At 40.9% G+C, this 27,743-nt stretch overlaps 3 protein-coding genes across 5 annotated transcripts; 2 read left to right on the forward strand and 1 right to left on the reverse strand.

Moving 5' to 3' along the window:
- Nucleotides 1-381: 381 nt before the first annotated feature.
- On the forward strand, nucleotides 382-4,590 carry LOC124068049 (serine/threonine-protein phosphatase 2A catalytic subunit alpha isoform-like). 3 transcript variants are annotated; one of them, XM_046405942.1, is made up of 8 exons: nucleotides 382-718; nucleotides 1,181-1,390; nucleotides 1,539-1,712; nucleotides 1,791-1,880; nucleotides 2,414-2,575; nucleotides 2,689-2,807; nucleotides 2,944-3,025; nucleotides 4,410-4,590. In XM_046405942.1, the coding sequence occupies exons 1-7, from the start codon at nucleotides 617-619 to the stop codon at nucleotides 3,014-3,016; spliced, it is 930 nt and encodes a 309-aa protein (XP_046261898.1). In that variant the 5' UTR covers nucleotides 382-616; the 3' UTR covers nucleotides 3,017-3,025; nucleotides 4,410-4,590. The 3 variants fall into 3 exon arrangements, with proteins under 3 accessions (XP_046261898.1, XP_046261897.1, XP_046261899.1); XM_046405941.1 differs by lacking the exon at nucleotides 4,410-4,590 and having other exon boundaries at nucleotides 383-718; nucleotides 2,944-4,408; XM_046405943.1 differs by lacking the exons at nucleotides 382-718; nucleotides 4,410-4,590 and adding an exon at nucleotides 741-1,008 and having other exon boundaries at nucleotides 2,944-4,408.
- Nucleotides 4,591-5,053: 463 nt separating this feature from the next.
- Nucleotides 5,054-13,248, forward strand: sfxn1 (sideroflexin 1). The gene is made up of 11 exons (XM_046405949.1): nucleotides 5,054-5,188; nucleotides 6,996-7,165; nucleotides 7,269-7,439; nucleotides 7,911-8,009; nucleotides 8,148-8,223; nucleotides 8,605-8,690; nucleotides 8,839-8,966; nucleotides 9,153-9,202; nucleotides 9,488-9,537; nucleotides 10,327-10,374; nucleotides 10,557-13,248. Exons 2-11 carry the CDS (start codon nucleotides 7,002-7,004, stop codon nucleotides 10,651-10,653), a joined length of 969 nt encoding a protein of 322 aa, XP_046261905.1. The 5' UTR covers nucleotides 5,054-5,188; nucleotides 6,996-7,001; the 3' UTR covers nucleotides 10,654-13,248.
- Nucleotides 13,249-13,326: 78 nt separating this feature from the next.
- On the reverse strand, nucleotides 13,327-27,624 carry atp7a (ATPase copper transporting alpha). The gene is made up of 23 exons (XM_046405944.1): nucleotides 27,326-27,624; nucleotides 26,151-26,281; nucleotides 24,348-24,852; nucleotides 23,017-23,784; nucleotides 22,700-22,912; nucleotides 22,433-22,596; nucleotides 22,110-22,271; nucleotides 21,860-21,936; nucleotides 20,905-21,127; nucleotides 20,512-20,745; nucleotides 20,279-20,370; nucleotides 19,821-19,948; nucleotides 19,043-19,197; nucleotides 18,819-18,953; nucleotides 18,407-18,601; nucleotides 17,999-18,181; nucleotides 17,653-17,866; nucleotides 17,340-17,486; nucleotides 17,064-17,206; nucleotides 16,218-16,421; nucleotides 15,622-15,739; nucleotides 15,413-15,515; nucleotides 13,327-15,275 (listed from the first exon to the last, which is right to left on the reverse strand). Exons 2-23 carry the CDS (start codon nucleotides 26,268-26,270, stop codon nucleotides 15,002-15,004), a joined length of 4,557 nt encoding a protein of 1,518 aa, XP_046261900.1. The 5' UTR covers nucleotides 26,271-26,281; nucleotides 27,326-27,624; the 3' UTR covers nucleotides 13,327-15,001.
- Between the last annotated feature and the right edge of the window lie 119 nt (nucleotides 27,625-27,743).

Genomic DNA, 27,743 nt, shown 5'->3' on the forward strand with positions numbered 1-27,743 from the left:
ATATATATATTATCTATGCTCACCAGCTAGACTCTTATTAAGTATACAAAGCTACTTTTGATGACGTTACTTTTCGACTGCCTGTTCTGACTGTTCCTCGTTTCGTCCAGCAGGGGGCAGCCCAACCTACAGTTTCACTTTTTTAAATAACCTGCACTCAGAAAATAACACTCACAAGCTAAAAAACCCACGGGACAAATACATGAAACAAAATTATATTAAATCTATACTGAAGAGCCCACCAGGGATACCATTAGCTGTATATTATTTGTTGATCAGCCTCGCTTTGAACCGGTTGGGTCTGCAATTTTTCTCTCAGCTAATTTCACAGTCTTTGCGACAGAGAAAGTGTATGACCTTGATCTTTTGACAAAGTACATCATTTCTGTATCAGCTGAAATAAACACTTTGTCCCACCATATTGTGGAGACGCAGGGCAATTGGCGCATTCGTTTTCGCGGAGCGCGCACACACACACACACACACACACGCACACACGCTGCGAGTGACCAGAGAGCTTGCTAGGACGTAGCGTAGCCGGGCCACCAAAACGTAACGAAATAGCGAGAGGTTTATTTTAAAGCTGGTCGGCTTGCTAGCTGGCGGCAAACCAGGCATGGACGACAAGTCATTTACTAAGGAGTTGGACGGATGGATTGAACAACTGAATGAGTGTAAACAGCTGTCAGAGAATCAGGTCAAAGTCCTATGCGAAAAGGTAAGGTTTGCGCAGGGAGAGAGGCGGGCTGTTTGTCATTAGCTTTCTACGGCGCTAGCAGACCGTTAGGTGTTACGTCTCCTGAACAGCCAGGCTTAGCAGTATCACCTGGACCAGCGTTAGCTAAAGCATGTGGCCTTGCTATGGAGCACACCATTTGACTGCTGCTGCATGCAGCACATTGTTATGGGAGACCACTCTCCAAGAAGATGGAGGAGCATGGCTGCAAATGTGTTTTCACTAGCTACACCCACTCAGGGTACCTCAGCGCACTGGCACTGCCAGAGCAGGTTTTATATCAGTCTGATGTATTTTTTTCTAAAATAAGAAAGCATGAATATTCAGTGTGTCTGGGCTTTAATGGGGCTTGAGAGACAACATGCCCATTGTGCACTCCTGCACTGCACCACAGTTAGTGTTACCTGTTAATCACCCTGTGTTTTTCTTGTTGCTTTATTTAAGGCCAAGGAGATCCTGACAAAGGAGTCCAATGTGCAGGAGGTGAGATGTCCGGTGACAGTCTGCGGAGATGTACATGGTCAGTTTCATGACCTAATGGAGCTGTTTAAGATTGGGGGGAAGTCTCCAGACACTAACTATCTCTTCATGGGAGACTATGTTGACAGAGGCTACTATTCTGTGGAGACAGTTACTCTCCTGGTTTCACTTAAGGTAAAACAAACAGACAAAAAAACAAGATTGCCACTGATGTTGTTAAACATGAGCTAAAACTGGGATATGAATTTGGAGTTGTGTGAAGGATGAAGTTCACTGCTGATTGTTCCTACCTTTTTGTTCATGAATACGTTTTTCTCTGTAGGTAAGGTTTCGTGAACGAATCACAATTCTCAGAGGAAACCACGAGAGCAGACAGATCACACAAGTGTACGGCTTCTACGATGAGTGTTTAAGGAAATATGGAAATGCCAATGTTTGGAAGTACTTCACAGATCTGTTTGACTATCTGCCCCTTACTGCACTGGTAGATAATCAGGTACGGGGTCTGTATTCACTTGTAGCATATGACAAAAAGAAAGAGGGACTGTCATTTATTATCTCTTTCTTCTGTCAGATTTTCTGCCTCCATGGAGGTTTGTCCCCTTCAATAGACACACTGGAACACATCAGAGCGCTGGATCGCCTGCAGGAGGTTCCTCATGAGGTAAATTCAGTTCATGTAAATTTGACATTTGAGGGACCTCTGTTAATGGACCTTCTAGATGATTAATTATTTTGCAGTATACTGTCATATTGTTTGGATCTTAAAGCATTTATGATGGTGCACGTAGCTGCAAGGATTCTACCAAAGATTTTACATTTTTCACATCATAATTTGCTATACATGCACATATGTGAGATTTCTCTATAAAGTGGAGCTGAAATGGTTAGTTGAATAATCCAGCGGTCAATTTGTTGGAAAAATTTTGAGCAAAAATCCACTGGTTCTAGCTTTTAAAATGTGAACATTTTCTTTTTTCTTCTTCTATGATGCTGAACTGTTCAACATGTCCACTTTTGTGAAATTATGATACATTTTTCGCAGTTTTTGGACAGTTTATCAATCAAGAGATAAAATACGATAATAATAAGCAGATTGAGAGATACTGAAAATAATTTTTAGTTCCAGTCCTGACAAAGTCTTACAATATCCCAAAACTGTAGATCTGCAATGCTGATATTTCCTCCCTGTTTTAGGGTCCAATGTGTGACTTGTTATGGTCAGACCCAGATGACCGTGGTGGCTGGGGCATCTCACCCCGTGGTGCTGGTTACACCTTCGGGCAGGATATTTCCGAGACTTTCAACCACGCAAACGGCCTAACTTTGGTTTCCAGAGCCCACCAGCTGGTGATGGAGGTACTTTGACCTTTCTTAGTCCACTGGCACTAATTTTGTTAGTCAGAGACAGATTTGGCATAACATGTTGTGAATTTAAAACAGGTAACATTGCGGATAATGTCTTGATCTAGGGTTACAATTGGTGCCATGATCGCAATGTAGTGACAATCTTCAGTGCACCAAACTATTGTTATCGTTGTGGAAACCAGGCAGCAATCATGGAACTTGACGACACATTGAAATACTCCTTGTAAGTCCAGTTGTTGTTGTTGTTGTTTTTACATTGATATAAAGTGTCTTTTTTTTGTATGGATTGTGGCATTTTATTTTAAGAATAATTATCAGAATGAGAGTTGATGAGGAGTCCTCCCTTTTTTTTGCTTTAGCCTACAGTTTGACCCTGCACCGCGCAGAGGAGAGCCCCACGTGACGCGACGTACGCCAGACTACTTCCTTTAAAGATCATTGGTGAGGATGGTGAGAGGCTGTCTAGAGGCTTGCGAAAATAAGTATTCATAATGCCATGGACCAAAAACATGTGTGCCATAATCACAATGAAATGGAAACTGTCACACCAAGCTAAACGTCCACCATCTTTTTAAAGGTACAGCCCCTACACCCCCCCCCCCCAATCAAAATGTTTATTTTTCCTCTGACCTGTAGCGCTGTTTGTTCATCTAAATTGTTTTCGTGTTAAGTTTTGAAGATATCTGCCTCTGAAATGTCTGCCTTCTCTCAGTGTAATAGAACTGCGTGGCACTCTGGCTCGTGGTGCTCAAAGTGCCAAAAATCATGACCTGGTTACTCAAGATAGTCATCCACAGACCTTGTTTTGACAGTTTCGTGTAGGAACTATTTTCTGTCCGTATCACAGCACAAAAGGAGGGACGAGATGCTAGCTAACTAAGCTGACTAAGCTAGGTAACATTAAAGATGGTGCTTGTGACAGGTTGGGATGTAAACGAACAACCTCTCTGGCAGATGTGTGTGTCATTCTGCGCAGTGTTACGGTGTAGTTTGGCAGAAAGAAAATCGTTCCAGCATGAAACTGCTCACGCCGATTCTGTGTGGATCAGCTTGAGCAACCAGACCATGACCTCTGGAAAGCGACATTGTTGTTGGTTCCATTATATGTGAGAGAAGACAGGCATCTTTATGGCCGATATCTTCAAAACTCTTCAACTCACATCAAAACAATCCAAATGGATGAATAACACTACAAGTAAGAGGAAACATTTGTTTTTGATTTTGTGGTGACTTACCCCTTTCAACTTTTTCCTCTCTGCATGATGTTTTTTATTGCTAGAAATGATTGCTACTATGAACAAAACTATCACAATACCTGCTGGTTTGTCAGGAAACGTGAATGAACTGATTCTGAGAATAACAACTAAGTGTAAGGAATCTTTGTGTTAGGGTGTTTAATGATGACCAGAGTGTGTCGGCGTATACAACTGCATCTTTTACTTGGCATGACCTTAAGTCAAAGGTTCCAGTAAATCTAATGTGAACTCTTTTCTTTTTGCAATTGACGCACAGCAGTTTATTTTCTGAAGTGAGATGATAGGGTTAGATGTCGCATTTATGAGCCTGTTCTCTTTGCACTTTTGTATTTGATTTTTATCACATGGCACTAACAGACTGTGTTCTTTTTTATACTCTGTCATAGTGTAAGTATCTTTCTCTTTTCTGCTCTGCTGTCTCTTATGGGAGTTAATGTAGTTCATTTAAGCAGTCAGTATTGGTATAAATGACAACAGTTGTAAAAAAAATAATAATAATAACTTTATGTTTTGCAGCCACAGCTATATGAAATAAAGACTGAAGTTGCTTCATCGTGTATTTCCTTAAGGTACAGGCTGTGGCGTTCTTCCCTCTCACTGGTCACCACTAGATGGAAACAGAAACACAAAAAGAGCGCTGATGATCAGTCTTACTGCGAAGGTGTGCAGCAAATTTATTAATGTTTTTATTTTTTGTTATTTGGGTTAGATGGTTTTGGAACATTAAAGGGGTAAGATTGTTGAGTTGAAGCCAAGCCGTGGAGGGTGTTTTGTTGTTTTTTGTGTTATATATAAACCTAAGAATTCCTTATATGCTGTGTTACCTATTAATGTTAGAGTAGGACACACAGAGACGCGCATGTGTGTGTGGGTGCGAGAGAGTGAAAATTCAAGGTTTTACCCGTTATTAATGATTTACTGCCGGTGAATCAATGCGGCGAACATGTCATAAAATCAACGGATGTAGTGCGCAGCTCCCTGATGAAAATAAAAGCTTCGGTTCAAGAACGTAGTGAAATGAAACTTCAGTTGTCACCTCAGATGTTTAGCTGAGATTAACTATTCAATAGAAAAGTCAAAAAAATAAACCCATCAGGCATTTTCAGAACTTTATTATTTTTTTTCCCGTACCAGTCACTTACCATCCCAACTCTTAATTTTTTCGCAGCGTGGATTGCTGCTTTGATACAGGACTTTTATTTTGTAAGTAAGATTCCTGACGATGGGAAGAGGGGGTGGCGGTGAGCCTATGTGCATTGTGTGGCTGCGCTGACGCTGTTGCACGTAAAATTAGCTGGCTGCAGCCTTTCAGGGACACCTCTTGTGGACCACCGGAGCCCACAGTGCAGTAAGTAACCCGGCCGTATTTTTTCTTTTTCTTTTTTATTCCTCTTGCATACATGGAGACATCGACGCGGACATGAACAGCGTGCACTTTGTGTCTGAGTTCGGGAGTGCGTCTGCTGTCAAGACGCGTTTGGCTCCTTGAGGAAGCCTGCCTGTAGATGTGGCAGGCTGATACTAGTTGAATCTGGGGCGCACAGCTGGACAATTATCGGGACGGACAGATGTTCCTAATTAGTCGTTTTGAAATGATAACACTTTGGTTTCTGTTGTTTGGTGAGGATTTATTCCCCTTGTCCAGATGCTGAAACACCTCCAGTTCCTGTCCAGATTTGACTGGTCTACGTCGGGTTGAACAATTAACCGTATCCAGTCATGGAGCATGTTTACCATGCGACCACTGATAGAAAGTGGCCTTTTCTCTGCAGTGTAATAGATGTCCGATACACGCAAGAAAGGAAGGTTAATATGTCTGCTCTGACATGCTGCGCTTCGTATTCGATTGATTTGACCGTAAGGAAAATATTGTGAATTGCAGGTTAATGTGTAGCCACGCAGGCCACCTTTGATTGGTTCAGAGCGAGGGCAGAAACAGTTGAGGGTTTGTAGATCAAAGGCCGCGTCAATCCAAAGTTCACTCCTCTGATATTACTTTCATTTATTATTATATTAATGCTGTTAACAGAGCTAAGACAGCGTGAAGTGAGTTGCAGCCACGGTTCAAACCAGTCCATACTGTGATTTTGTGTTTCATTACAGAAGCTTGGGGGGGTGTGGAGGAGGTGGGGGGGGTTGTTTTGTTGTCATCTCGTGAGAACCCCATGGAGTTTTAATTCGGTTTAAAGGCGCAGCATGGATCCTGCTCGTCAAAACCGCAAGAAAACAAGACTTTTCTTGTTTTCTGGTCAGTCCAGCAGCCATCTTTGGTGCAATTCCAGGAGGAGTTTCATCATGCTGCTGCAGACCTTGCACTGACTTGCTGCACTTTGGTGTCTCCCAGTAGTTGGAACAAATGGTTAAAAACCAGATCAGACTGGGTTACATGGAGCCACGCACAGGAAGGAATGAGCAAGCTGCATGCACATCCACAAAGCAGATGTGGTTAATAGTGCAGCGTCCATTCATTGCCAGCCAGTCCTGTCTGGTTTTGTGCTGCGAAATGATAAATGCATAGTTTGAATGAAATACTCATTTGGGCTGGAGATAATGAATGAAAGTAAAACCCAAATATTGCATAACCAGCTGTATTTTTCTCACTTTATCCCGACACATTTTGTGGTGAATTGCTAAAAATAAGAAATACTTTGTTCATTTTTTCACAATAGCCAGATTGCCAGTTGTTCACAGTGTACATGCAGGGAGCTTTGCCACTTTTCAAAAGCAACTTTTCAGCCACAGTTTGGTGGTTTGCCTATTAATCTTAATAGGGCTTTGCAATTTAGTGCTTCACAACCCTTGTGTCAGGTCAGCCATCGCCATAGCAACATTATGCTGAATAAGCAGAATGGCAAACCAGAAAGAGGCTTTATTTTCATCAGACCTCCTTCACTGACTCGTGTCTGCAAAAGACAACAAGAAGTGAAGGGGTGTAATTCCTCGGGTGAGTGCTGGAGCAGGACTCTGGAGTCCTGCAACAATATCAGCCCAATACGACACAATACAGTTATTCCTGATAACTAACTAATCAGACTCAGATGGTCCAGTACATCTTTAATTCCGCGTGTTTGTCTCAGATTACTGTTCCTGCTCCCTGTGGATGAAGGCAACCTTGAATTTGACAAATCGCTGATGTAACATTTTTCTTTGTCCAGATAAATATGGCAGCAGAGCTATCCACTTCCATAAACATCAAGGAGCCCCGGTGGGAACAGAGCACATTTGTGGGCCGGGCTAAACATTTCTTCACTGTCACAGACCCCAGGAACATCCTCCTCACCGACGAACAACTAGCTCACGCACACAAAATCATCACTGACTACAGGTAAACCAGGCTACAGCCAGAAGGACAGCAGTCCACCAGTATCAGGAACTGCTTTCAGTGCTGATATGAATTTGCTTTAAATGTTACCTTTACTGTCTCATAGGCAAGGTATAGTCTCCCCAGGACTGACAGAAGATGAACTGTGGAAAGCCAAGTATATTTTTGACTCAGCTTTCCATCCTGACACCGGGGAGAAGATGATCCTGATTGGCCGCATGTCAGCACAAGTTCCAATGAACATGACGATCACCGGATGCATGATGACGTTTTACAAGTAAGAACTTGTAGGATTTTGTTTTGAGACTCGTACACTCAAGCTTTTGGTCTAACTCTTTAAATGCTGTAATGGTAATGAAACTATTACCAGTATAGGAACTTTAGAGGATAGTAATTTTGTCTGAGAAATTAAAAAAAAGACGCAAATAATGAAATTAATGATGGCAGGATTCCATTTAGCTGTTTCGGTTTCAGGGTGGATATATTGTGTGGGTTGGTTTGTTGTCACATTTACTGGAACACCCGAATAGAACAGAGCCATTGTTAATACCGGTAACACCTGTGCTTTTCCTAACGTCTGTTAGTGCTCTGTGGTTAATAGTATTCTTTAAACTTAGAATCTTTTCACAAGTTTTCATACTTGCTAAACCAAACCGGAAAATTCAACCTTCAGTTGTACCTGTTAAGGTGATAAAATACAGTATTTGTATTTGCCTTGTTTACGACTCTGCTGTTTGCAATCACACAGAACAACTCCAGCCGTGTTGTTCTGGCAGTGGATCAATCAGTCTTTCAACGCAATAGTCAACTATACCAACAGGAGTGGCGATGCTCCAATCACAGTCAGGTGAGAAACAGTCACCTTGGCAGTGGCACTGGCTCACATTAACCCTTTAATTCAACAATTATTTTTTTTTGCTTGTAGTTTATTTTTCTTTCTTTTTGTGTGTGTGTGTGATGTGACTGATGACTCTTTTGTTTACAGTCAGCTCGGCACAGCTTATGTGTCTGCCACCACAGGGGCGGTCGCCACCGCTCTAGGACTTAATGCACTAACAAAGGTATCAGTTCATCTAACCCTTCTCTACATCTCATTTTAATGTATTGACCTCACCCGCATGGGGGTGCTGACATGAAGTTAGCCACGCACAAATAGCCTCTTTTATCGTAGACGAGCTGTGTTTGTTTACAGGGTCATGTTTTGTTGTCATGGCATGTTGTCTCGCCAGCTTTCATCGGGATCCGTACACGTCCTTCTTGTTTATACATCCTGCTTTATGGTAGAAGCGCCTGTCCATACATATGATCATGTATAGCAATTGTAAATATGCAGTAACCTTAGACTTCAACTGGTCTCGGCATTGGTTGTGTTATCAACGTACAGCAGAGCCAAGTGATTAATGTCTTCCCTCCTGCTCATATATGTCCTCCTTCTGCTGTAGCACATCTCACCCCTGATTGGACGATTTGTCCCTTTTGCTGCTGTAGCCGCTGCTAACTGTATCAACATCCCTCTGATGAGACAAAGGTAAGGAGGACAAGTGGCACTCAGCGTGTCCACAATACACAGTGGCGTCAACCTTGAGAAGACACGACGCTAGCGAAAGTGTTCCTTGAAACATCTTAACACTTGATGGATCCCTCTGATTGAATTTGTTTTACCTCTTTGTCTTCAGAGAACTTAAACACGGCATTCCCATAACAGATGACAATGACAACAGGCTAGGAGAGTCGACCAAAGCTGCACAGCAGGCTATCTCTCAGGTTGTGGTCTCCAGAATCCTCATGGCCTCTCCAGGAATGGGTATGAACATCTTTGTATCAGAAGTCCAGTTAGACACCTTACATATGAGATTTGTTACGTCCACTCTGGCAGTCGCTGGCATTGTTAAATTAAAAGAAATAGAAGTTTAAAGACGCTAGCTGTGTTATATTTTTACAATTTTACTTGAAAATGCATTTTGTAGTGATATTTTACGTGTCTTTTCAGCCATCCCTCCGTTTTTAATGAACCATTTGGAGAAGAAGGCCTTTCTGAAGGTAGGCATATCTCTGGCTTGGTTGCATGGAAAGAAAAACGGAAAGTATAGTATGGAGCTGCTGAGGAACATCCTCAGTCTCAACTTCTTCATCACAGATTTGAAATACCAACAAGGTTGTTTCATGGTGGGAACCTCATGTCCCATGTTGCATCTGCCATTCGGCTTTCGTTTAGTAATCACACATCAGAGGCATGAAAAGCTCTGAGGACATGAGGCCACTCTAGTATGGGAATTTGCCACTGCTTTTGTGCCCCTCATTCGTTTTTCTGCCTGGTCTTTTCAGAAGTTCCCATGGATGAGTGCACCTATTCAAGTCAGCCTGGTGGGATTCTGGTGAGTCGTCAAAGATGGTCCACCTGATAAGCAGCCATGTGGAATTTCTTTGAAATTTCAACCTAATTCTTTACTAAAGGGATATTAAATGTCAGTAATCGCAAGATTTATGTCACTTTAAAAGCTGATGTTTGAGTCACTGTGAAGTATCTCAGCAGCAGGAACGTCATCATTAGGCATAATGATTTGATAATGTCATGAAGCTCTTTCAGCCCATCTCTCTGTAATTTGGTGCCAGGTTTTATGTGAATTCAGTGTCTCCCTAAGTAATTTTTATTAACAGTCAAGACGTAGTCAGTAGGCATAGATCACAACACACTTATTAATTTAAACAAGCACATCAAAGCTCCTGTTTTGTCTTTCCCTAAAAAAACGATCCATGTATCATCCCACGTGTCTCGCTGGTGTTTCCTGGCGCCGCCAAACGTCCTGTGACCCCAGAACGACCAATTAAAATCACGTGTAACATTCCTTTAGTTTAGCAGTGATTTGAGCAGCACATCCTGGCAACTAGCACACCCACACACGCAAAAGCGGTGGTTGAGGTGGGCGGTATGCCGATATAAATGAATGAGACAATCTAAATCCGTCATCCGTCAGAGATTTTGCCTTAACTTTTAACATTAAAGTAGTTTTATTATCTGGTTTGTTTTAGGCCATTGTGTGCAAGCAGGAAAGGGTAAAATTGGATTTTAATGTGATTTTTTTGCATCAGTGTGATTAAGATAATTTGATAAGAATTCTGGGCTGTAAGCTTGTGTGTTTCACAGATCTGCATATCTTTTTCAGCTTGGTGTTTGCCACACCACTGTGCTGCGCATTGTTCCCTCAGAAGAGGTGAGTGAAACGTTCACACATGAAACTGAGGTAGTAGTAATCAGTCCGTCGTAGACTCTTGGCTTCCCCCTAGTTTTGTATATGCTGAGTTTGCACCATTCTTTTGAAAAGTTGCATAATACATCTGCAGTGTATGTGTTTGAGCCGTTAACACCCGCATGTCTCCCCCAATCCCAATCCAGCTCTATGTCAGTGAGCCGCTTGGAGCCGGAGCTGCAGGAGAAAATCCGGGCCAACCACCCAGGAGTGGAGAGGGTCTACTTCAACAAAGGGCTATGAGTGTGTAACCCCCTCATCACATCCAAACACTGCCATAACACAGCTGCAGGCTCAGTCCTCGCCTCTCTGCCAGCCCTCCTCATTCAGTGTGCCAAAGTTAAGTTCGCATCTCCACATTTCCGCCACTCAAGATGGATTGTGCGAGGACACCCCTTCTCAGTCAGTCTCTTCGTAACGAGATGTTTGCTTTTGTCAGTGTGATTAGTTGATTTTTATTGTAACTGCTCTCGAGAAGATTTTCTTCAAATGAAGAAGATAGTATGATGTTTATCATGATACTATATAGTGGCTCGTGTAAGGTCGTTTTAAGTGGACATTTTTTTCTGTGCAGTACTGTTTTTTAAGTTGGTGACTTGTTGATCATGTGTCGCCACCATACGGTCTTCATTCACTCTTACCTGTGAGGTTGGCAGTCATCTTATTTCTCACCTGCATTATAACTGATTATAGTCACATTTTGACATTGATTAGTCAAAGACATCTGTATTTGCCAAAATTATTCTCAGATCTTGTTAGACCTCATCAACGACTACAACCTCCTACTCTTGACAGTATTATTTCAAAGAATGGCATTCACTTTATATTAATTCAGTTCATTTTGCCAAATGAGTGATGTTCAGTGAGGCCTCTTGACATCTAATCATTAATTTGACAATAGTTCTCCAGGGATACTCCCTATAAAATGTGATGCTATGATGGTGGCAACCATTTGATGGGCCAACACGGTGCTATTTGATGTCTTAAATGTCACTATTTATCATACTATTTATTCTGCTTACCAAACATGAACATGAACAAAGCCACTCCTCATACGAGCATCATGGGATTTAATGCGTAACCCATTTACAGAAAACAACCTTTACTGTATATTTAATCACACCGAGGCTACACTCAGGAGAACAGAACCATGGTGACAGTGTTATTAATGATAATATCAGCAAAACACACTCATTTACCTAGTTCCTAATCTCTAGTGGTTAATCCAGGATTTTGTGATTGCAGTATTTGATACAACCAAAATACAACAAGTCATTCATGGCTTCCACAGAATTGTGTGGAATCTGTCTTCGTTATCGTAATGCAGCATCCTAAAGAGGTTCGATCATTACCGCACAAAGTGACACATTTTATTTTGATGTGCCAATTTTATCACATTGGGGGTTTTTTTGTGCATTATTAGAGTGCATTTACATATACATTTAGAGTCTATTTTAGACATGTCTGTGTTGGGGAAAAAAAATACATAAACACTCTCAAGATAGTGTTTTTCAAGGCAAGGATGATTTTCAGAAGGATCCATCCGGTCAGTATGTGTTTTAAATAAGACCTTTGCAACATTTAAACCTGCGCCGTGGACTCACTAACAAAAAGCTAACATACAGAATTAATTTGACCTCAACCTGGTCTGTTTGAGGACAGTTCCCTGATAAAATCTTGTGTCATTAACAATTCCCTGCTTAGTATTTTGCTATGTATTGCCATTAAAGTGATGGCCATACACCTTAGTTGTTAACACACATCATTACATCAGCACACGCTATCACAGAGCTCTTTTCTGAGCCGATAAAGTAGGTGCAGTCTGATGTTGTAACATTTTTTGTGTTCCTGTCCTGTGGTAATCACTATTCACATGATGATGCCTTTCTGGTATATTTGGTCACACAGTCAGTGTAAACTGTGTAATGTGGGCCCGACACCAGATGGCGTTCATTCAGGAGGCTGCCATGTTGTTCTGCTGGCATATAGAGTTGTTGGCATTTGTGTGCCACATTCACAGCGGCTGTATTTTAACGTGTGAATCAGTGAATTAATCGGAGAGATTGTACAGCTACTTGCCAGATTTAAAAAGGATAAAAATGATTTCAGGATCCAGTGTGGGTTTGAATTATTTGGTCCACTTAAATGGAAATGCTTCCATTACAAATTTAAATACTTCATAAACATTTAGGACCATTGATTTGATTTCAGTGCAATTTTTTGCTCACCATCGTGTGTAATTTCTGTAAGGTGTTTAATGTTTAATATACTGTAAATTTAACGACCTATTGCTGTATAAGTAACTTTATTTTAAATCGTCTGTGTTTTCAGAGAGATTTGTTTGAGTTGGAATTGTTCCCTGGCTGGTTTGAAGTTTTCAAGTGTTCAAGGTAACTGAATGTATCATTTGCCACCTACAGCTGTTTGCGGTGTGTTAGTTCTGAAAAGCACAATGTAACAGATTTTAAAAGCTGCACATTTTTAAAACTTGTTTAACCCGCTCAGTTTCCTGATCACAATGCTTTTCAGTAAGAAAAGATGAGAAGTACTAAACTTGTCCATTGGTAAACATTATTCCTGATTACTTCCTTAACCTCTGACTGTATGTAATGATAGCTAACAAAAATATTAACTCCCTAATAAATAAAATGAAAATCTTCCCAAGCTTCAATCTATGAAATCCAATGAAATGTCACTACAGCCAAAGCAATCAGTCACTAACAATGAATATTTTTTAAAAAGAATATTATGACAGAAATCTTTATTGATTGTTTTGCAGTACACTGGGGTGATGTGATGTTTAGACTAACTGGAAAAAATAAAGCTGATGAAATCTTGTGTCTGGTGTCCAGTCGTGTGTTGGTGCAGCTGATCCACAGCACCATCGTCTGGTTTAAACCAGACAGAGTCAAGTGATGTTACAAAGGTGTTTTATTCCAAGGCACACAATGTTCAGAAGAACTATGGATGAAAGCAAACATGGACTTGCTTCATTTGACTGCATACAGATCTGAAGCTCTATGGACGTCTGCACAAAGCAATACACAAAAACAACAGATTGGCATAACTGCACTCAACAAGCTGCAGCAAATGCAGAATATATTGCATCATAGGAAAGTGGCAGGACAAAGTGATGGCTCTTTGTCGTCATCAAGAAATGCCAAAGCTTCGCACACAAACCTTGAGGGAACAGCCAGACTCCAGTAATTATTTCCTGACAGCATGTAGTAATGTAAAAAAAATCTCTGTAGTTAAATTTTACAGGAGGAAAAATAAAGCATAGAGTTTAATAGTAGCCATCTGTAATTGACAGATGTAATTTCCTTGATTTCAACCTTACAAATTTCACAATTCAGCAACATAGCTGCAGAGACACAGCCATGTTCAGCCTTCTGATCCTGCTGTGTCCTCTGCTCTCCTGGCTTTAAAGATATTTCTTTGACAAGTGCAACAGTGTAAATCACATGAAAAGTTACATCACTGATAGGAATCTGAAAAACAGTAACAACATCTTGTCTAGTGTGATGACAGAGAGAACACACATGCCTGTACAATTTGGCCTTTTCACAACAAATTGCATCACAGCAAGATACCTTCTCTGGATGACAAACGTCATCCATGTAACAGCTTGTTTACATTTAACAGCGAGTTAACGTTCACATTCATAGGCAGGCATCTGGCGTTATTCACAGACGACACAGATTTTCAACTCAACTAGAGTGAGTCCTAGAGTTCTTTCAGAGTCTGCTTCTTTTTTTTTTCCTGTTTTAAGTTATAGAACTCATCTCTGGTCACACTCAACACACACAAAGTCCAAGGTAACGTCCACACAGCGCTATCTTTGGAATGTGTTGTACTTTGCCAACGTGGCATTTCAATTGGCACTTATGTAACACTTACATTTACAATTCAATCCATTAGTGTTTGCACAAAAATCACTTTGTAGCAAGTTAAAAGTCTTCTTTGATTGGGTTTTCTGCCTTACCTTCCTCACACATCATCAGAGAGAAATGAAAATGTGCATTTGGATTCAATAACTTCATTTTCACAAAAGATATAATGAGAAAGATAAATAAGGGTAATATAAATATTCTGGAATATAATTATACAACAGTGCCCACTTAAGGAAAACAAGTTAAAATATAAGTTTGTAGTGTCCACTCTTATGGCCAACACTGTAAAAATGTCTTTGGATAGATGTTAAAAGTTTGCATTGGCAAATGACCACACTAGCAGAGCTCAGAGCATCACTCTGCATATTGGACGTGGACACCATCTTCAAGGTTCACGCCCCTGTAAAGAGACTGTGTCAGAAGATTAAAGGGTTGGCCAAATAGTGAGCCTGAGGGCAGTGACCTCAACAAAAGAGAAGGTGTTCTGAAGTACATGTGATCCACTGGTTCAGCTACAAGAAAACAAGGGGCATGTCAGCTTTCTGTAAGTCAACAGTGCTGCCCTGAGGCACCTACAGCAGATAGATGGGCCATTAAGGGTTAGCCTTTCAGCTTGACATGGCCCAGCCTTCATTAAAAGCAGTTACTGCCTACTTTAGTATACAAAGTTGTTGCTGGCCCATGTGATCCTTATGAATTCAGCAGAACTCCTCCTCACACTGCGCCTCCCCCACCAGCAGTGAGTGTTTGTCGGGCTCGCTGAGCACCAAGCTGTTGAGTGAGTGTTTGTCAGAACGCAACGAGTTGATAGAAGCACGGCTGTAGTTGATAATGCGGTCTAACAGGCTGAGTTTTGGGGAAGAACGACGCATCTCCCCCATGCCAATATGGACGCTGACTTCGGACAGGCTGCCCTGCCGCCTGCTGTTCCCCAGGCTGGCCTCCAACTTCTCAGCAGTGGGCTTCGTGTAACTAACCAAACATATGGGAAGAAAGTGAGAGAGAGACAAATATACAAAAAGTTTATACTCAAACTAATACAATCAAAAGGGAGAAAAACAAAGCACAGAGACGAAAAGGCCTCAACAAAGTGTTAAATATCTTATTACCATTTGAGAAGAAGGGAGGACAAAACAACAGAGACAGATGAGAGCGCCATCGCAGCAGAGCCCATCCACGGCTGTAACACCAGACCAATGGGAAGGAACACACCTGTAGACAGACACAACTCATATTACCGCAGTCATTAAGATTACTGCAGAGACCACTCTCAATGTAATGAGAATGTCATTTAAATAAACCTTTAACAGTCACCTACCAGCAGCAATAGGAATGCCAACCAGGTTGTAGATCAGAGCAAATACAAAGTTGATCCTGATCCTCCTGACCGTCTTTTTAGAGAGGTCAATGCTGCCCACCACATCCAGGAGGTCGTTCTGCAGGCACGACATAATAAGAGGGTCAGTGAAAAGGGTATGTGTGTTACAACAGATAAACTGTGCACAACAATAAAATTAAAAGCACAAATAAAAGACCCTCTACAAAAAGGTTAATCAGGCTAATCTGGCGAAAAGCTTTAATCAGGTTTTTATAGGTCGACATTTGAAATCAGAGGTAAAAAAAAAACTTACCTTCAGTCTGACCACATTATTCTGACACTGTATGCTGACAGCAGTACTATCAACTGAAAAACTGTCATTTGTTACACATTCTCATTTTTAGACAACTAAAATTAAACAACAATCCATATAAAAAAAAAACCTTACAAAGCAGTGAATAATTATATAATAACTGTAGTAACGGTGCTTCTACTATAGGAATGTCTTATGTGATACTGTGTTGTTGCTTATCCTGAGTTTTAACGCTGATCTGCAGACCAGACATCTGAATATAATATCCTCCTCAAATTCTCACCTTGATCAACACCACATCTGCTGCCTCTATGGCCACATCTGTCCCGGTTCCTATAGCGATGCCCACATCAGCCATGGCCAGGGCAGGTGAGTCATTGACACCATCACCCACCATGGCTACTCTCTTTCCTGCCTGCTGCAACTGTTCCACCTTGGCCACCTTGTGGGAGGGCAGCACCTCAGCAAACACCCTTCTGATACCAACCTGTGGCAGGGACCAACAAGCTCAGAAAAATGCAAACCACAACAAATATTTTGCCATATGTTCAAAAACTACTTTTTGATATTTCTGCGCGATACTAAAGTGGCTTTAAAAAGCAAATGAGACCGGATATTATATTTATATAATAATGTTTTTAGTTATAGCTCATTTAATTTTGTGATAATATTTTGGTATGTGTGGGAGTCAGCCGTGGCTTAGAGGTTGGAGAAGTGGCTTGTGACCGGATGGTTGCCAGTTCAGATCCCCCACCGGATGGGCAGGAGTGATGTGGTGGAGTGTGGTGGAGTGATTAATGAGAAAATGCCCCACTGCTCCTGTGTCTTTCACCATAAGCAATTTGCTGGGTGTTGTATGTGTGTTCAGCCAAGGATGGGTTAAATGCAGAGGACAAATTCAGTGTTTGTATGTAAAAATATATATACTGCCGATAAAGTTGATGAAAAAAAATAGTTTTAAATGCAACATTGTAGCTTCATGTGAACAATGCTCCCACTTTTGTCTCAAATCATATCCCTCTTCCCAATTTAAATACATGTGACATTTGTATGAAAACACGAGCTCAAAATATTACACCAATAATTAATCTTTGTCATATCTCCTAGCTCTATATCCAGCTGTTCATACCTGAGCAGCTATGGCCCGTGCTGTTTTGCTGTTGTCTCCGGTCATCAGCACAACTTCCAGACCCATGTTGGTCAAAGTGTGAACTGCCAGCTCAGCCTCTGGTTTCACTGTGTCTGCGATGGCTATCATCGCACACAGCAGATCTATGCGCACATTAAAATGCGTAACAATAAGAAAACAAGTATTTTCTCTGCTGAATTTTTTGAGAAGAACATAGCAGTTAGTCAGAAAATGATCAGAAACAGATTAAATTTCACATTGAACAGTACTACTCACTGTCTACAGCAACCAGGACAGCGGTGCGTCCTCTGCGCTCATGGTCTGTCATGGCCTCATCTATATCTGGTCTGATCTGCAGGCAGTTCCTCCTCATCCACTCTCTATTGCCAATCAGGACGACATAGGTGGCTGTCTGGACGAGGCCTGCACGCAGAGATCACTTGGGTTAGATAACAGCAAGGAAACAAAAAGGTGAATGACAATAACAACAACTCTGTCACTACCTAAATACCCTAATTAAAAACGTTTAATTTTTTCCGCTGAATACATAACTACAGCAAAATGTTAGGAGTGCATTTCTCATTATTACTTAGTGGCTGTGGATCCATGATGAGTGGATGGGAGCTGGTGGACATCCGGGTGTCGCTGATTTGAACAAGGACGCTGTTGCGCTGGTTGTTATCCTCACTGTCGCTGTCCGCCTGTTTCAGCAGCGTCTCTGTGTTGCTGACCTGACATCGGATGCCGCAGCCCGGCACTGCCTGAAAGTCTGTGCACGTTCCAAGAGACTCTGTGCCGAGCTCCTGCGAACAGATGGCAAATGGGTGTTTAATATAACATTTTACAAATCTAGATGAAACAGCGGGCTCGCAATCTGAGACACCTGGCCTTGCTGGAAGCCATGCGAGGATTTAAAATGGAGGTAGTAGAGCAACCTGTTTGCAGTATTTGGTGATCGCTGCTCCCAGAGGGTGTTCACTGTTGTTCTCAGCTGTGCCCACGATGGCCAGCAGTCGTGAACGAGGCATCTTGTTCCCCTCCACAACTATCTTGACCTGGATAACTTTCGGAGCACCATATGTGATGGTCCCAGTCTTATCAAACACCACTGACTGGACCTGCCCATAAAAAGAAGAAATTCTAAAAATTAAAATGATAAAAATGAAAAATACTATCAGGCTGAATTTTAAATGTCTTTAAACTATTTAATCAGAGTAATATCGAAACTAATGTCGTTGTGTAACCAAAGAAACCAGAGCCATTTTATAATGTGTTTAAACTGACAGTTGGTCTGTTACATAATTGGTTGACTACACAGGGGTGTCAGAATATCATCAACACACCTTATGCGCCATCTCAAGTGGCTCTCCTCCCTTTATCAGGATGCCATTTTGGGCTCCAACCCCTGTGCCCACCATGACAGCTGTTGGGGTTGCCAAGCCAAGGGAACAGGGACAGGCGATGCATAATACGGTTATGGAGGCCTGGAAGGCGAAGCGAATCACTGCTTCGGCCCTGGAAATGCTCTTGTCGTAACCCTGCATGGAGCAAGTGTGTTAGCTTTTCTTTCCTTCTTTTCCCTTCACTTAGGAAAATGAAGCTGAATTAAAAAATAAGGAACTACATCAGAATCAGTGATATTTAGTCGTGTCAAATTTTTTAAATCAGTGAAGAAGCAATAGAGATGAATGCGTGTCATTTCCTGATGTTGTACTGAGAGGACAGTCAGATGTCAAGACTGAAAAGAAGACTCACAGGAAAGTACTTTTCCACTAATGAGAAGTCCAAAAACCCAATGATGATCCAGGCGATTAGTGTAAGGACGGATATGCCAACAATGAAGGGTACAAAGTAGCCACTGATCTTATCTGCATACTGCTGGATGGGAGCCTAAAAATAAAATGTCAGGAATTAAACACCTGTGCAATTACCATAGCAGCAAGTAGATACAGTGCAAATCTCAAGCCACATTCATTCACCTTTGAGGTCTGAGCCTCCTCCACTAGTTTGACAATCTGACACAGCGTGGTTTCCATGCCAACATGCGTGGCACTGACAAGCAGAGAGCCATTCTGGTTAATGGAGCCTGCTATCACAGAGCTCCCGGGCTTCTTAGTAACTGGCATGGCCTCACCTACAGTCAGAGAGCAACAGCTGGTCAGCAGGATAGAACAGGAGCAGGTCACCTGTAGCAAATACGGCTTGATACAACTCAAGTAACAGCCAATATTCTTAGCTAAGATAAGATAAGAACTTTATTGATCCCCCAGGAAATTGTTGAAGCTAGCTCTGGATATCCATCCCGTCACATTTTAAAATTATTTTCTGTTTGAAAACTCTGATGTGAAATATTAAGACTTAGAGTTGTTGTGTTTAACTGTGTTACCACCGCAACAGACGACACACAAGACTGAAGATTCCAACAAGGAAGACTGTTATGATAAAAAGCATGTTGTAAACTAAAGCGCTGAGTGTTTATTTTAAGCATCCATCGATATTAGATATGTGGGATGCTAGTGTTGAACATTCTCAGGTTCTCGCCTCCTCTCACAGACAAATTGCTCACACTGTTTCAAATATTAAAAAAAAAAACAAACAAAAAACTACAAGGCACACATTTCAGGGACCAATCAGAGCAGAAGTCTGAGTGCAAATCAGGTATCTCTAATTACTATTACAACTTACTCATACTCTTTAGCATATTAATGTCACCAATACTGATATGGATTTCTTAATCTATACTAACAGATGACCAACCTGTGATGAGAGACTCGTCGGCCATGGAGTGCCCCTCAATGACCCTGCCATCTACTGGAAACTTCCCTCCAGGAACAACTTTGACCACATCACCCCTCTGCACTAGCTCAACATCCACCTGCTCCTCACTGGAACACACCGAGATGTCAAACATTGTAAATGTTAGAAATGAACAACACAGCGCAACACTGTTACTACAATACTGTAACTCTATGTTTCAATACAGCAAGCAATTCTGGGATTTTACTAAGCAAGATTTCTTTTATCGGGACTTCTGGCAAAAATATTTGCGTTAATCTTGCTGTGGAAAATCAACTGCAGCTTGACTATGCAGTCTTTGATATGCCATGTTCGACCTTACCAGCGACATTTCAAGTGCAAACATTTAGATATGGTGTAATCTAAAACTAACCAGAGATATGAAAGTTTCTGGTAGACAAAAAGAGAACAATGTGTACCTGAGAATAGTCTTTCCGCTGCCGAGAGTGACCACCGTGGCCTCCGTTGCTTGCAGAGACATCAGCTTGGACAAAGCCTCAGATGTCTTGCTCTGGATTAAAGAAGACAACACACAAAGCGATTTCCGGGTGACTAGTGAATCTCATTGAGGTGCTGCACTTCAACATTTCAACATTCAAAAATGGGCATTAATAAACAATGAAAGGCCACAAATAATGACAATGATATCAACCTTGGCTATCTGTTCCAGCCAGCGTCCCAGGGAGATGAAGACAAAGAGCATCGGCGGAGTGTCGAAGAAGGTGATGGGGTTGATTGACGCCCTCTCTCCCATGGCCACCAATAGGACAATCAGTGAGTAGGTGAAGGCTATGGTGGTGGCCAGAACAATCAGCACATCCATGTTGGCAGATCGGTGTTTGAGTGCTTTGTAGGCTTGAATGTAGAAGTAGCGACCTCCAATAAACTGAAAGGAGGAAAAACAGAAAAACCTGTATTCACTAAACCACCAACATTCCATTCAAATTCAAGATGAAACATGAGGCTCTTTTAAAATCTAAATTTGTGTGCTGCTGAAATTTCCATATCATGTCTTCTGGAAGTGCAGTTCATCCCTCTGATTTACCTGTACAGGTACACAAAAGAGGAAGGAGAGGAGGTTCATGATGGAGAGGCCTGGGAGCAGCTGTCTCTCCAGAAACATGGTGGAGGCATTGTGTTTCTGGCCCTCTGCTGAGGTGTCATGCTTGTGTGAAACCTTCATTTGGTGGTCCATTATAATCATGTACATCATCATGCCCATCACAGGCACGCAGAAAATCAAGCTCACCAGGAAAGATTTCCTCCACCTAAGAGAGTAGAGACAGACTCTGTGTAAGAATTTATTTCATTTTATTTTGTGGTTTTAATTACCCTTTAATTAACCTTTTTCTGGACAAATGTACATGGAGCTTCTTCATCACTTTACCATCCATGTGTACATAATGCCAAGCAAAGCTGGAACATTTAATTGATTAATTTATCAGTAGGCGTAAAAAAAATTAATTAGCAACTATTTTGATAATTGATTCACTGCTTCAGTGATTTTTCAAACAAAAATGTCAAACATTTGCTACTTTTCTTTGTCGTTTATGATAGTAAATAAAGAGTATTTGGGTTCTGGACTGTTGGGATGGACAAACCGAACAAATGATTGCATCAATTTTGGAAATTGTGATGAGCACTTATACATTTTATAGACTAAAAAAAAATCATCTTAAAAATAATCTGCAGATTAATCAATAATAAAAATTATCTTAAATTGTATCCCTAGTTTTGTTATATAGCATAATGTAAGAAGACAACAGAAATGAAATCATAACGATGGCCCTCCTGACCTTCATATCGCAAACACACACACATATTTCAGTTCTCTAAGTTGACATTAAACCTCTTCACAGCCTTAAACATAGTTCTATTTATATGTTCCCTAGCACTAACAGTCCTATATGGACATCCAGAGGAACTGGGCGTTGTAATAAGAGAATCCACTGTACAAAGTTAGTGAGATGAAAGTATCAACGATGGCTCTTGCCACTTACTGTCGTATCTCTTTGCTGTGATCCAGGTGAGTGGCAGTGCGGTCTCTCTTTACCAAAGATGATTCAAATCCCAGATTCTAAAAATAAGAGTCAAACTACTGATCAAATTTCACACCCTTATTAAGCACATCATAAGAAAATATATTAAAATTGTCACAATTTCTGTTTTGCATGAACAACATCCAAAAAGAATCGCTGCTAAAAATAACTGAACAAAGGCATAAATAACAAAATGGGACAAGAAGGATACCTCAATTAGCTTCATGATGTCTCGCGGCCCTATAATTTCCGAGTCGTATTTAATGTGTGCTTTGTTGGTTGCCAAGGCAACAGAGGCATATATAATCCCCTTCTCTTTCATGAGGCTGGATTCGATTTTGTGAACACAAGAGGCACAAGTCATTCCCCTGACCTGAAAGCAGGTGAAAAGGAACAGTAAAGTAGAGAAAGAGACAAAAACTTTTTCAGCTTATGAAATGTTTATTCATTGATTTCAAATTACGGAAATAACTGTTTTGAAAATATCTTGTCTTCTTATACAACATGATGTCAATACACCTGATGCCGACTCACCACTAGCTCTAAGTTTCCATCTGAACCTTCGTAGTTCTCCATAACGGAGGCGGTGAAGCCCAGCTCTTTCACACACTCGGCTATCTTCACAGGGTCGACGAGTTCAGGGTTGTAACGCACCTCTGCTTTACTGGCCATTAGTGCTACCAGAACCGAGTAGATACCTGCACAACATTGAAGATCTTCTCTTTAGCTCAGAGTCAAAGCAATAACATCTGATTATTACTCACTGAAACAAAACTTGAATATTTCTATGTTTGCACAGACCAGTTTCGTTCTTGAGGTTTCGCTCAATGTTTGCCACACAGGAAGCACAGGTCATCCCTCCGATCTGGATGTAACATTTAGAGTGTGTGCCTCCGTTGCGTCCCTGGGGAGTTTCTTTGTGGAGGTCACGATCCAGGTCCATATCTTTCACAGGTGCTAGACTTGAAGACTTTGAGAAACTGCAGACCGGCTCAGGCAGCAGAGAATTGGTCTCTGTGAACAACACATTAATGTTTTTAAAAGGTAATCTGCAGTTGGCTATGAAAAACAGAGGCATAAATTAGCTGACTCAACAAAGACAACAACTATCCTCTCACCAGGTAGGAAGGCATCAAAACCCATGTCCTCTATGGCCTCCCTCAGCTCCTCTGGTGTGGTCAGGAGAGGATCATACTCAAAAATCCCCTGGTGATCAGCCAGAGAGACATGCGCAGACATCACCCCCTTCATTTGAGAGATCATGCCTTCAATGGACTGCACGCAGGAGTTGCACGTCATACCCTCGATGTGAATATTGACTACAGATGCCAAAGGCTGGATAAAACAAGGCTGTGAGGCAGCCAGTTTGATCTGAGTTGCTCCTGCTGGCTGAGGTGACAACAAGGCAGGCTTGGGTGATGTAGATATAGTACTGAGAGGGCCAGAGGAGTCCCAGGGTTGAGTTTTGAAGTTTCCTGGGGGCAGAGCCTCAATTGCCTGCTGCAACTGAGTCACTGTGATCTTTAGAGGATCATAGCAAATGGAGGACTTCTCCTTCTCCAGAGACACTTCAACAGAGGACACACCAGGCAGCTTAGAGATATTCTCTTCGATATTGATCACACATGAACGGCAGTGCATGCCTTTCACCCTGAGAATGACAAGTGTCAGATCTACGAAGATTTCTGTGTCCTCTGATGGTGAAGAAAGGTTTTGTTTGTGAGAATCAACAAAGCGTTCAATTTCACTGGGTGACAGCTGCAGGGGGCGAGGCTTGGACTTGACAAACGACTTGAAGCCAGCCACAGCAATCTGGTCAATGATGGTTTGGACAGTGATGAGGTAAGGCAGGTACACAATTGTAGCTTCCTGAGTCTCTAAAACAACTGTGGATCATAGAAAACATGATAAAGTTAAAAATACAAGCACAACACAAAAAAGGACTTTAAAAAGAAAGCAATTATTTCACAAGAACAGGAAGTGACTGTGCATGAAAAATAAGGCATGAGGCAAAAAAATCTAACTTGGAAGCCACCAAAAGAAGCAGGTACATATTTGCATACATGAAATTTCTGCACATGCTTTTATGATTTTAAAACAGTGATTTTAATTTTGTGTCTTTGTAAATTGTAAATGTTAAATTCCTTTTAGAACAATACATCTATATACAGCATACAGCTGACAATTTAGTACTCAGCAAAGATAATCCTATCGGCCTACATGTCACTCATTACAACAATACCAGTGGAAGGATTTCATGAGTCACAGTTAAATGCCACTCAGCAGTCTTTTAGCAGCAATAGACTTCACAGTGATTGTGTAAGTCATAGACAATGACACAACACTTGTTATCTGTGAGATGTGCATCAACTGTGTTACAATATTACTTCTAGCTGAGACAGTAAGGTAATGCATGACTACAAGCTTGTGAACCAGTCAAGTACATCACCTTTGATCCTTTCTACTCCTTTCAGTTTTCCAATCTTCCCTTCAACGGTGGTGATGCAGGAATGACAAGTCATTCCTTCAATGCGTAACTTCAGGAGCGACACCCCTTCTCCCGTGGTGTGAGATGGGGATAAGGCTGGGCTTTTTTGCATAGGGCTGCTGGGCGTGGGGATCTCCAAAGGTGTTAAACTAGCCACCATCTCATTCAGCTGTTGAGAAGTGGTCACAGAAGGGACAAAGGTGACAGTGATACCCATCTGCTCAAGACTCTCCCTGACATCCAGCACTCCCTGAACCTGGGATAACTTCTCCAAAGCCTCCTGATGGGCTGCAGGTGTCAGGCCTGAGGTGGGAATGAGCTGGGTGTCTGTAGAGATGGGTGTGACTGTGCTGGACTGTGACAGACTTGATTCAAAGCCCATGTCCTCAATGGCCTCTGATAAAGACTCTGGGCTCTGTTGGCTGGAGTCAAATATGACAGTGGCATTCTTCTGCTCTAGAGACACCTACAAAAAAAAAGTCAAGATGTGGGGTAAACAACTAAATATAACAGAGAGTATATTCATAAAATCAAAGCAAATGTGAAAAAAATCAGACTAAAAGATCACTGACTGACAGACTTGAACCTTTTATTATATTAAAAATTGAGTTAATAACTATCAAAATAAAGGTTATATATACATATATATATATATATATATATATATATATAGAAAATTTTCTGATCAAACTGCAGAAAACATATTTGTAAACCAACAATACCAAATGTACTGACAAGTACTTCATGCAGTTATTATTGATGCAGCTTGTTATTTAGATCAGAATGCTTATTTAAAAAACATCTTGTGGAGTTGTCATTATAATTAGTGTCATTTGGATACTGCTCAAAGAAAACTGACCTGTGTCATCCAACATGTCAATTCTATTTCCATTAAATGATATTTTTACAGTCATACTGTGAATGTGTCTCAAATCAACAAAGCAACGTTACTTTATTTAAAAAAAGACGTTAAAAAAGAGTTTATGGCCTTGGTAAGCTTATAGCACTTTCCGTCAGCATGCTCACCCATAGCACTTCCTCTTCAACAAGAGGGAAACATGTGATACACTGAAGGGATCACTTGACCGGCCATAAGTTACAGTCTACAGTGGGGGTTTAGTAGTAAGTGAGTGTGTCCTGGGTTAATCTTTCTTTCTAAAAATTAAAGACTTAGGAGGGCCAGAAATGGGACACCGTACCAAGAAACATCAGTTCACTCTTCCTAGATCTGGTCTATATAGATTAACTTAAAATGACGTAGGAACTAAATTCTCTTAAGACTCAAATGACATTTCCTGTGGGTACAGGCTGCATATCGACCTGCTGTCACAGTCCTGCAAAGGACAGAGATCTGTCCGGAACATAGTATTGCATTATCTTCTCATTTAACCTCAGCCTGAGGGGTAAACACACAATAAACCAAATAGCAGGCCACGACTATTGCCATTTAGCGATCTCTCATGGCTTCATTGATGTTACATGGTTGAAAATCAGACCAGCTAGTATTGAGGGATTAAGACTGAGATTACTCAAACTGCCTTATCCTAAAATGGGGAAGAACCTTTAGTTAATATGATCACGTAAACATATCTGTCTTCTCCACAAGACCTTAATACTCTATTTTAAAAAACAGACTGCACTGTCATAGCATCCATGTAAGTGCCATGCAAGAAATTTTAAGTCAACAAATTTTAAGAATGACACTGAAATGTCTGAAGGACACTAATCGCAATGTTCTTATATCTTTACAAAGACCGCATTTACCTTTATATTTATCACTCCAGGAAGAGTCCCAATGCGCTGCTCTATGGACTGGACGCAGGAGCCACAAGTCATACCCTCCACTCCAAGGGAAACTGAACACAGATTGACTTTTTGTGTCATGATTGCTTAGCCTAAAAAGACATGAAAAGCAATAAAATTAAAAGCAAAATATAAGCAGTTTTGTACTCAAATCATGATTAGGCAATAATTACAAAGAAAACACTTCACAACATTACTTATTTAAAAGAACGCAGATACAAAGAAAGGACAAATCTTACAATTGCACCAATGTTATCAAATTACCCCACTTTATATAACCTATAACCACTATTTCCACCTTGTAAGAATGTAAAAGAAAAGGTTATTATTCTGTGTTTAAACCTTAAAATATTAAATAACTTTCTGTAAAATATATATTTATATATATATATATATATATATATATATATATATATATAAAGTAGAAAACACCTTCATTTCAGTAATGCACTGATGGCGAGAACAGAGAATTTCAGGAAAATGAAAACCAGATAACGTTACTGTCCTATCACTTTGCTATCGATTCAGTTCAATTCAAGTTCATCTGAAATGGTAAAGACAATTGTCAGCTCTTCTTGAATTATAATTGACACCTGCCGCGCTACAGGGACGTCTCACTGAAGATCTCAAAATTGGTCATATGAGCTAACTGATCAACACAATTCTTACTAATGATTAAATCAAATATCGATCCCAGAAAAGCCACATGCAACTCAGTCACGATTAACACAATAAAATCAAGTCAATATAGGCTTGTTTTTGGTGCTCTTACAGAATGAGATAATTAATCATCACATATAACTAGCTCAAGACAGACATAATGGTATCTACGTAAAATCTGTAACGTTAGATTTGTGATTTCTGATGACAAAAGTAAGATGCCCATGCGTTTGCATTTCATTTATCTAAAGTTAAAGCAGCTTATAGTGAGACTAAGCTAAGTAATGTTAGCTCAACCTAAACTAAACGTTAGCGTCGCCTGTTTGTAGCTTAACTTAAAACTCAATACAACGTTGGTCAACCGAGGTATGAATAAGAAAATGTATTTTTATCTTAATCCAACAGACAAAATTTGCCGTCTCTTAAAACACAGCTAGCGTTAATGTTAGCATGAGAAAAAAATGCATAACTCATACCTTATTCAAAGGGAAGTGACTAGCTGGCTACAAACTGCGGACGTTGGCTGTCAGACTGTGTAGCTCAATACAGCTAGCAAGCTAATTAGCTTCTTCCGTTCACCCTACGTTACAAGAAACAAAACGGACAAGTAGTGGCATCGTCTTGCCTGCGAAGAATAGCAAGGGGTGCTGAAGGAATAGTTTTCTTCCCCAGTGATGTTAAAACTAAGCGCCGTGAAACTGTTTTTGTTAGTTCTTCTCATGCCGACGTGACTGACGGCACCACAGCTCTGCGTCAGTAGAGGCGGAGGCTGAGCAGTGAAATCCATGGTAACACTTGAGGGTAAATGTTGCCCTGAGAAAAATCTCTCAGGCTAGCGCTATAGCGATACACTCGCTATCATCACTCCAGCAATAATCTTTTATATCAACAGTC

Source organism: Scatophagus argus, chromosome 12 (assembly GCF_020382885.2).
Source record: "Scatophagus argus isolate fScaArg1 chromosome 12, fScaArg1.pri, whole genome shotgun sequence".
In the NCBI taxonomy this organism is placed as follows: domain Eukaryota; kingdom Metazoa; phylum Chordata; class Actinopteri; family Scatophagidae; genus Scatophagus; species Scatophagus argus.

What these genes read in the sequence shown, in the direction of transcription:
- LOC124068049 (XM_046405942.1), top strand. Translation starts at nt 617, where the DNA reads ATGGACGACAAGTCATTTACTAAGGAGTTGGACGGATGGATTGAACAA. An exon ending in TCAAAGTCCTATGCGAAAAG is followed by an intron (nt 719 to 1,180) that starts GTAAGGTTTGCG and finishes GCTTTATTTAAG; the next exon opens with GCCAAGGAGATCCTGACAAA. An exon ending in CTGCACTGGTAGATAATCAG is followed by an intron (nt 1,713 to 1,790) that starts GTACGGGGTCTG and finishes TTCTTCTGTCAG; the next exon opens with ATTTTCTGCCTCCATGGAGG.
- sfxn1 (XM_046405949.1), top strand. Translation starts at nt 7,002, where the DNA reads ATGGCAGCAGAGCTATCCACTTCCATAAACATCAAGGAGCCCCGGTGG. An exon ending in TGCATGATGACGTTTTACAA is followed by an intron (nt 7,440 to 7,910) that starts GTAAGAACTTGT and finishes GCAATCACACAG; the next exon opens with AACAACTCCAGCCGTGTTGT. An exon ending in GTCAGCCTGGTGGGATTCTG is followed by an intron (nt 9,538 to 10,326) that starts GTGAGTCGTCAA and finishes TATCTTTTTCAG; the next exon opens with CTTGGTGTTTGCCACACCAC.
- atp7a (XM_046405944.1), bottom strand. Translation starts at nt 26,270, where the DNA reads ATGACACAAAAAGTCAATCTGTGTTCAGTTTCCCTTGGAGTGGAGGGT. An exon ending in AGGAGGCTCAGACCTCAAAG is followed by an intron (nt 18,954 to 19,042) that starts GTGAATGAATGT and finishes TTTTATTTTTAG; the next exon opens with GCTCCCATCCAGCAGTATGC. An exon ending in TGTCCTGGTTGCTGTAGACA is followed by an intron (nt 17,207 to 17,339) that starts GTGAGTAGTACT and finishes ATGTGCGCATAG; the next exon opens with ATCTGCTGTGTGCGATGATA.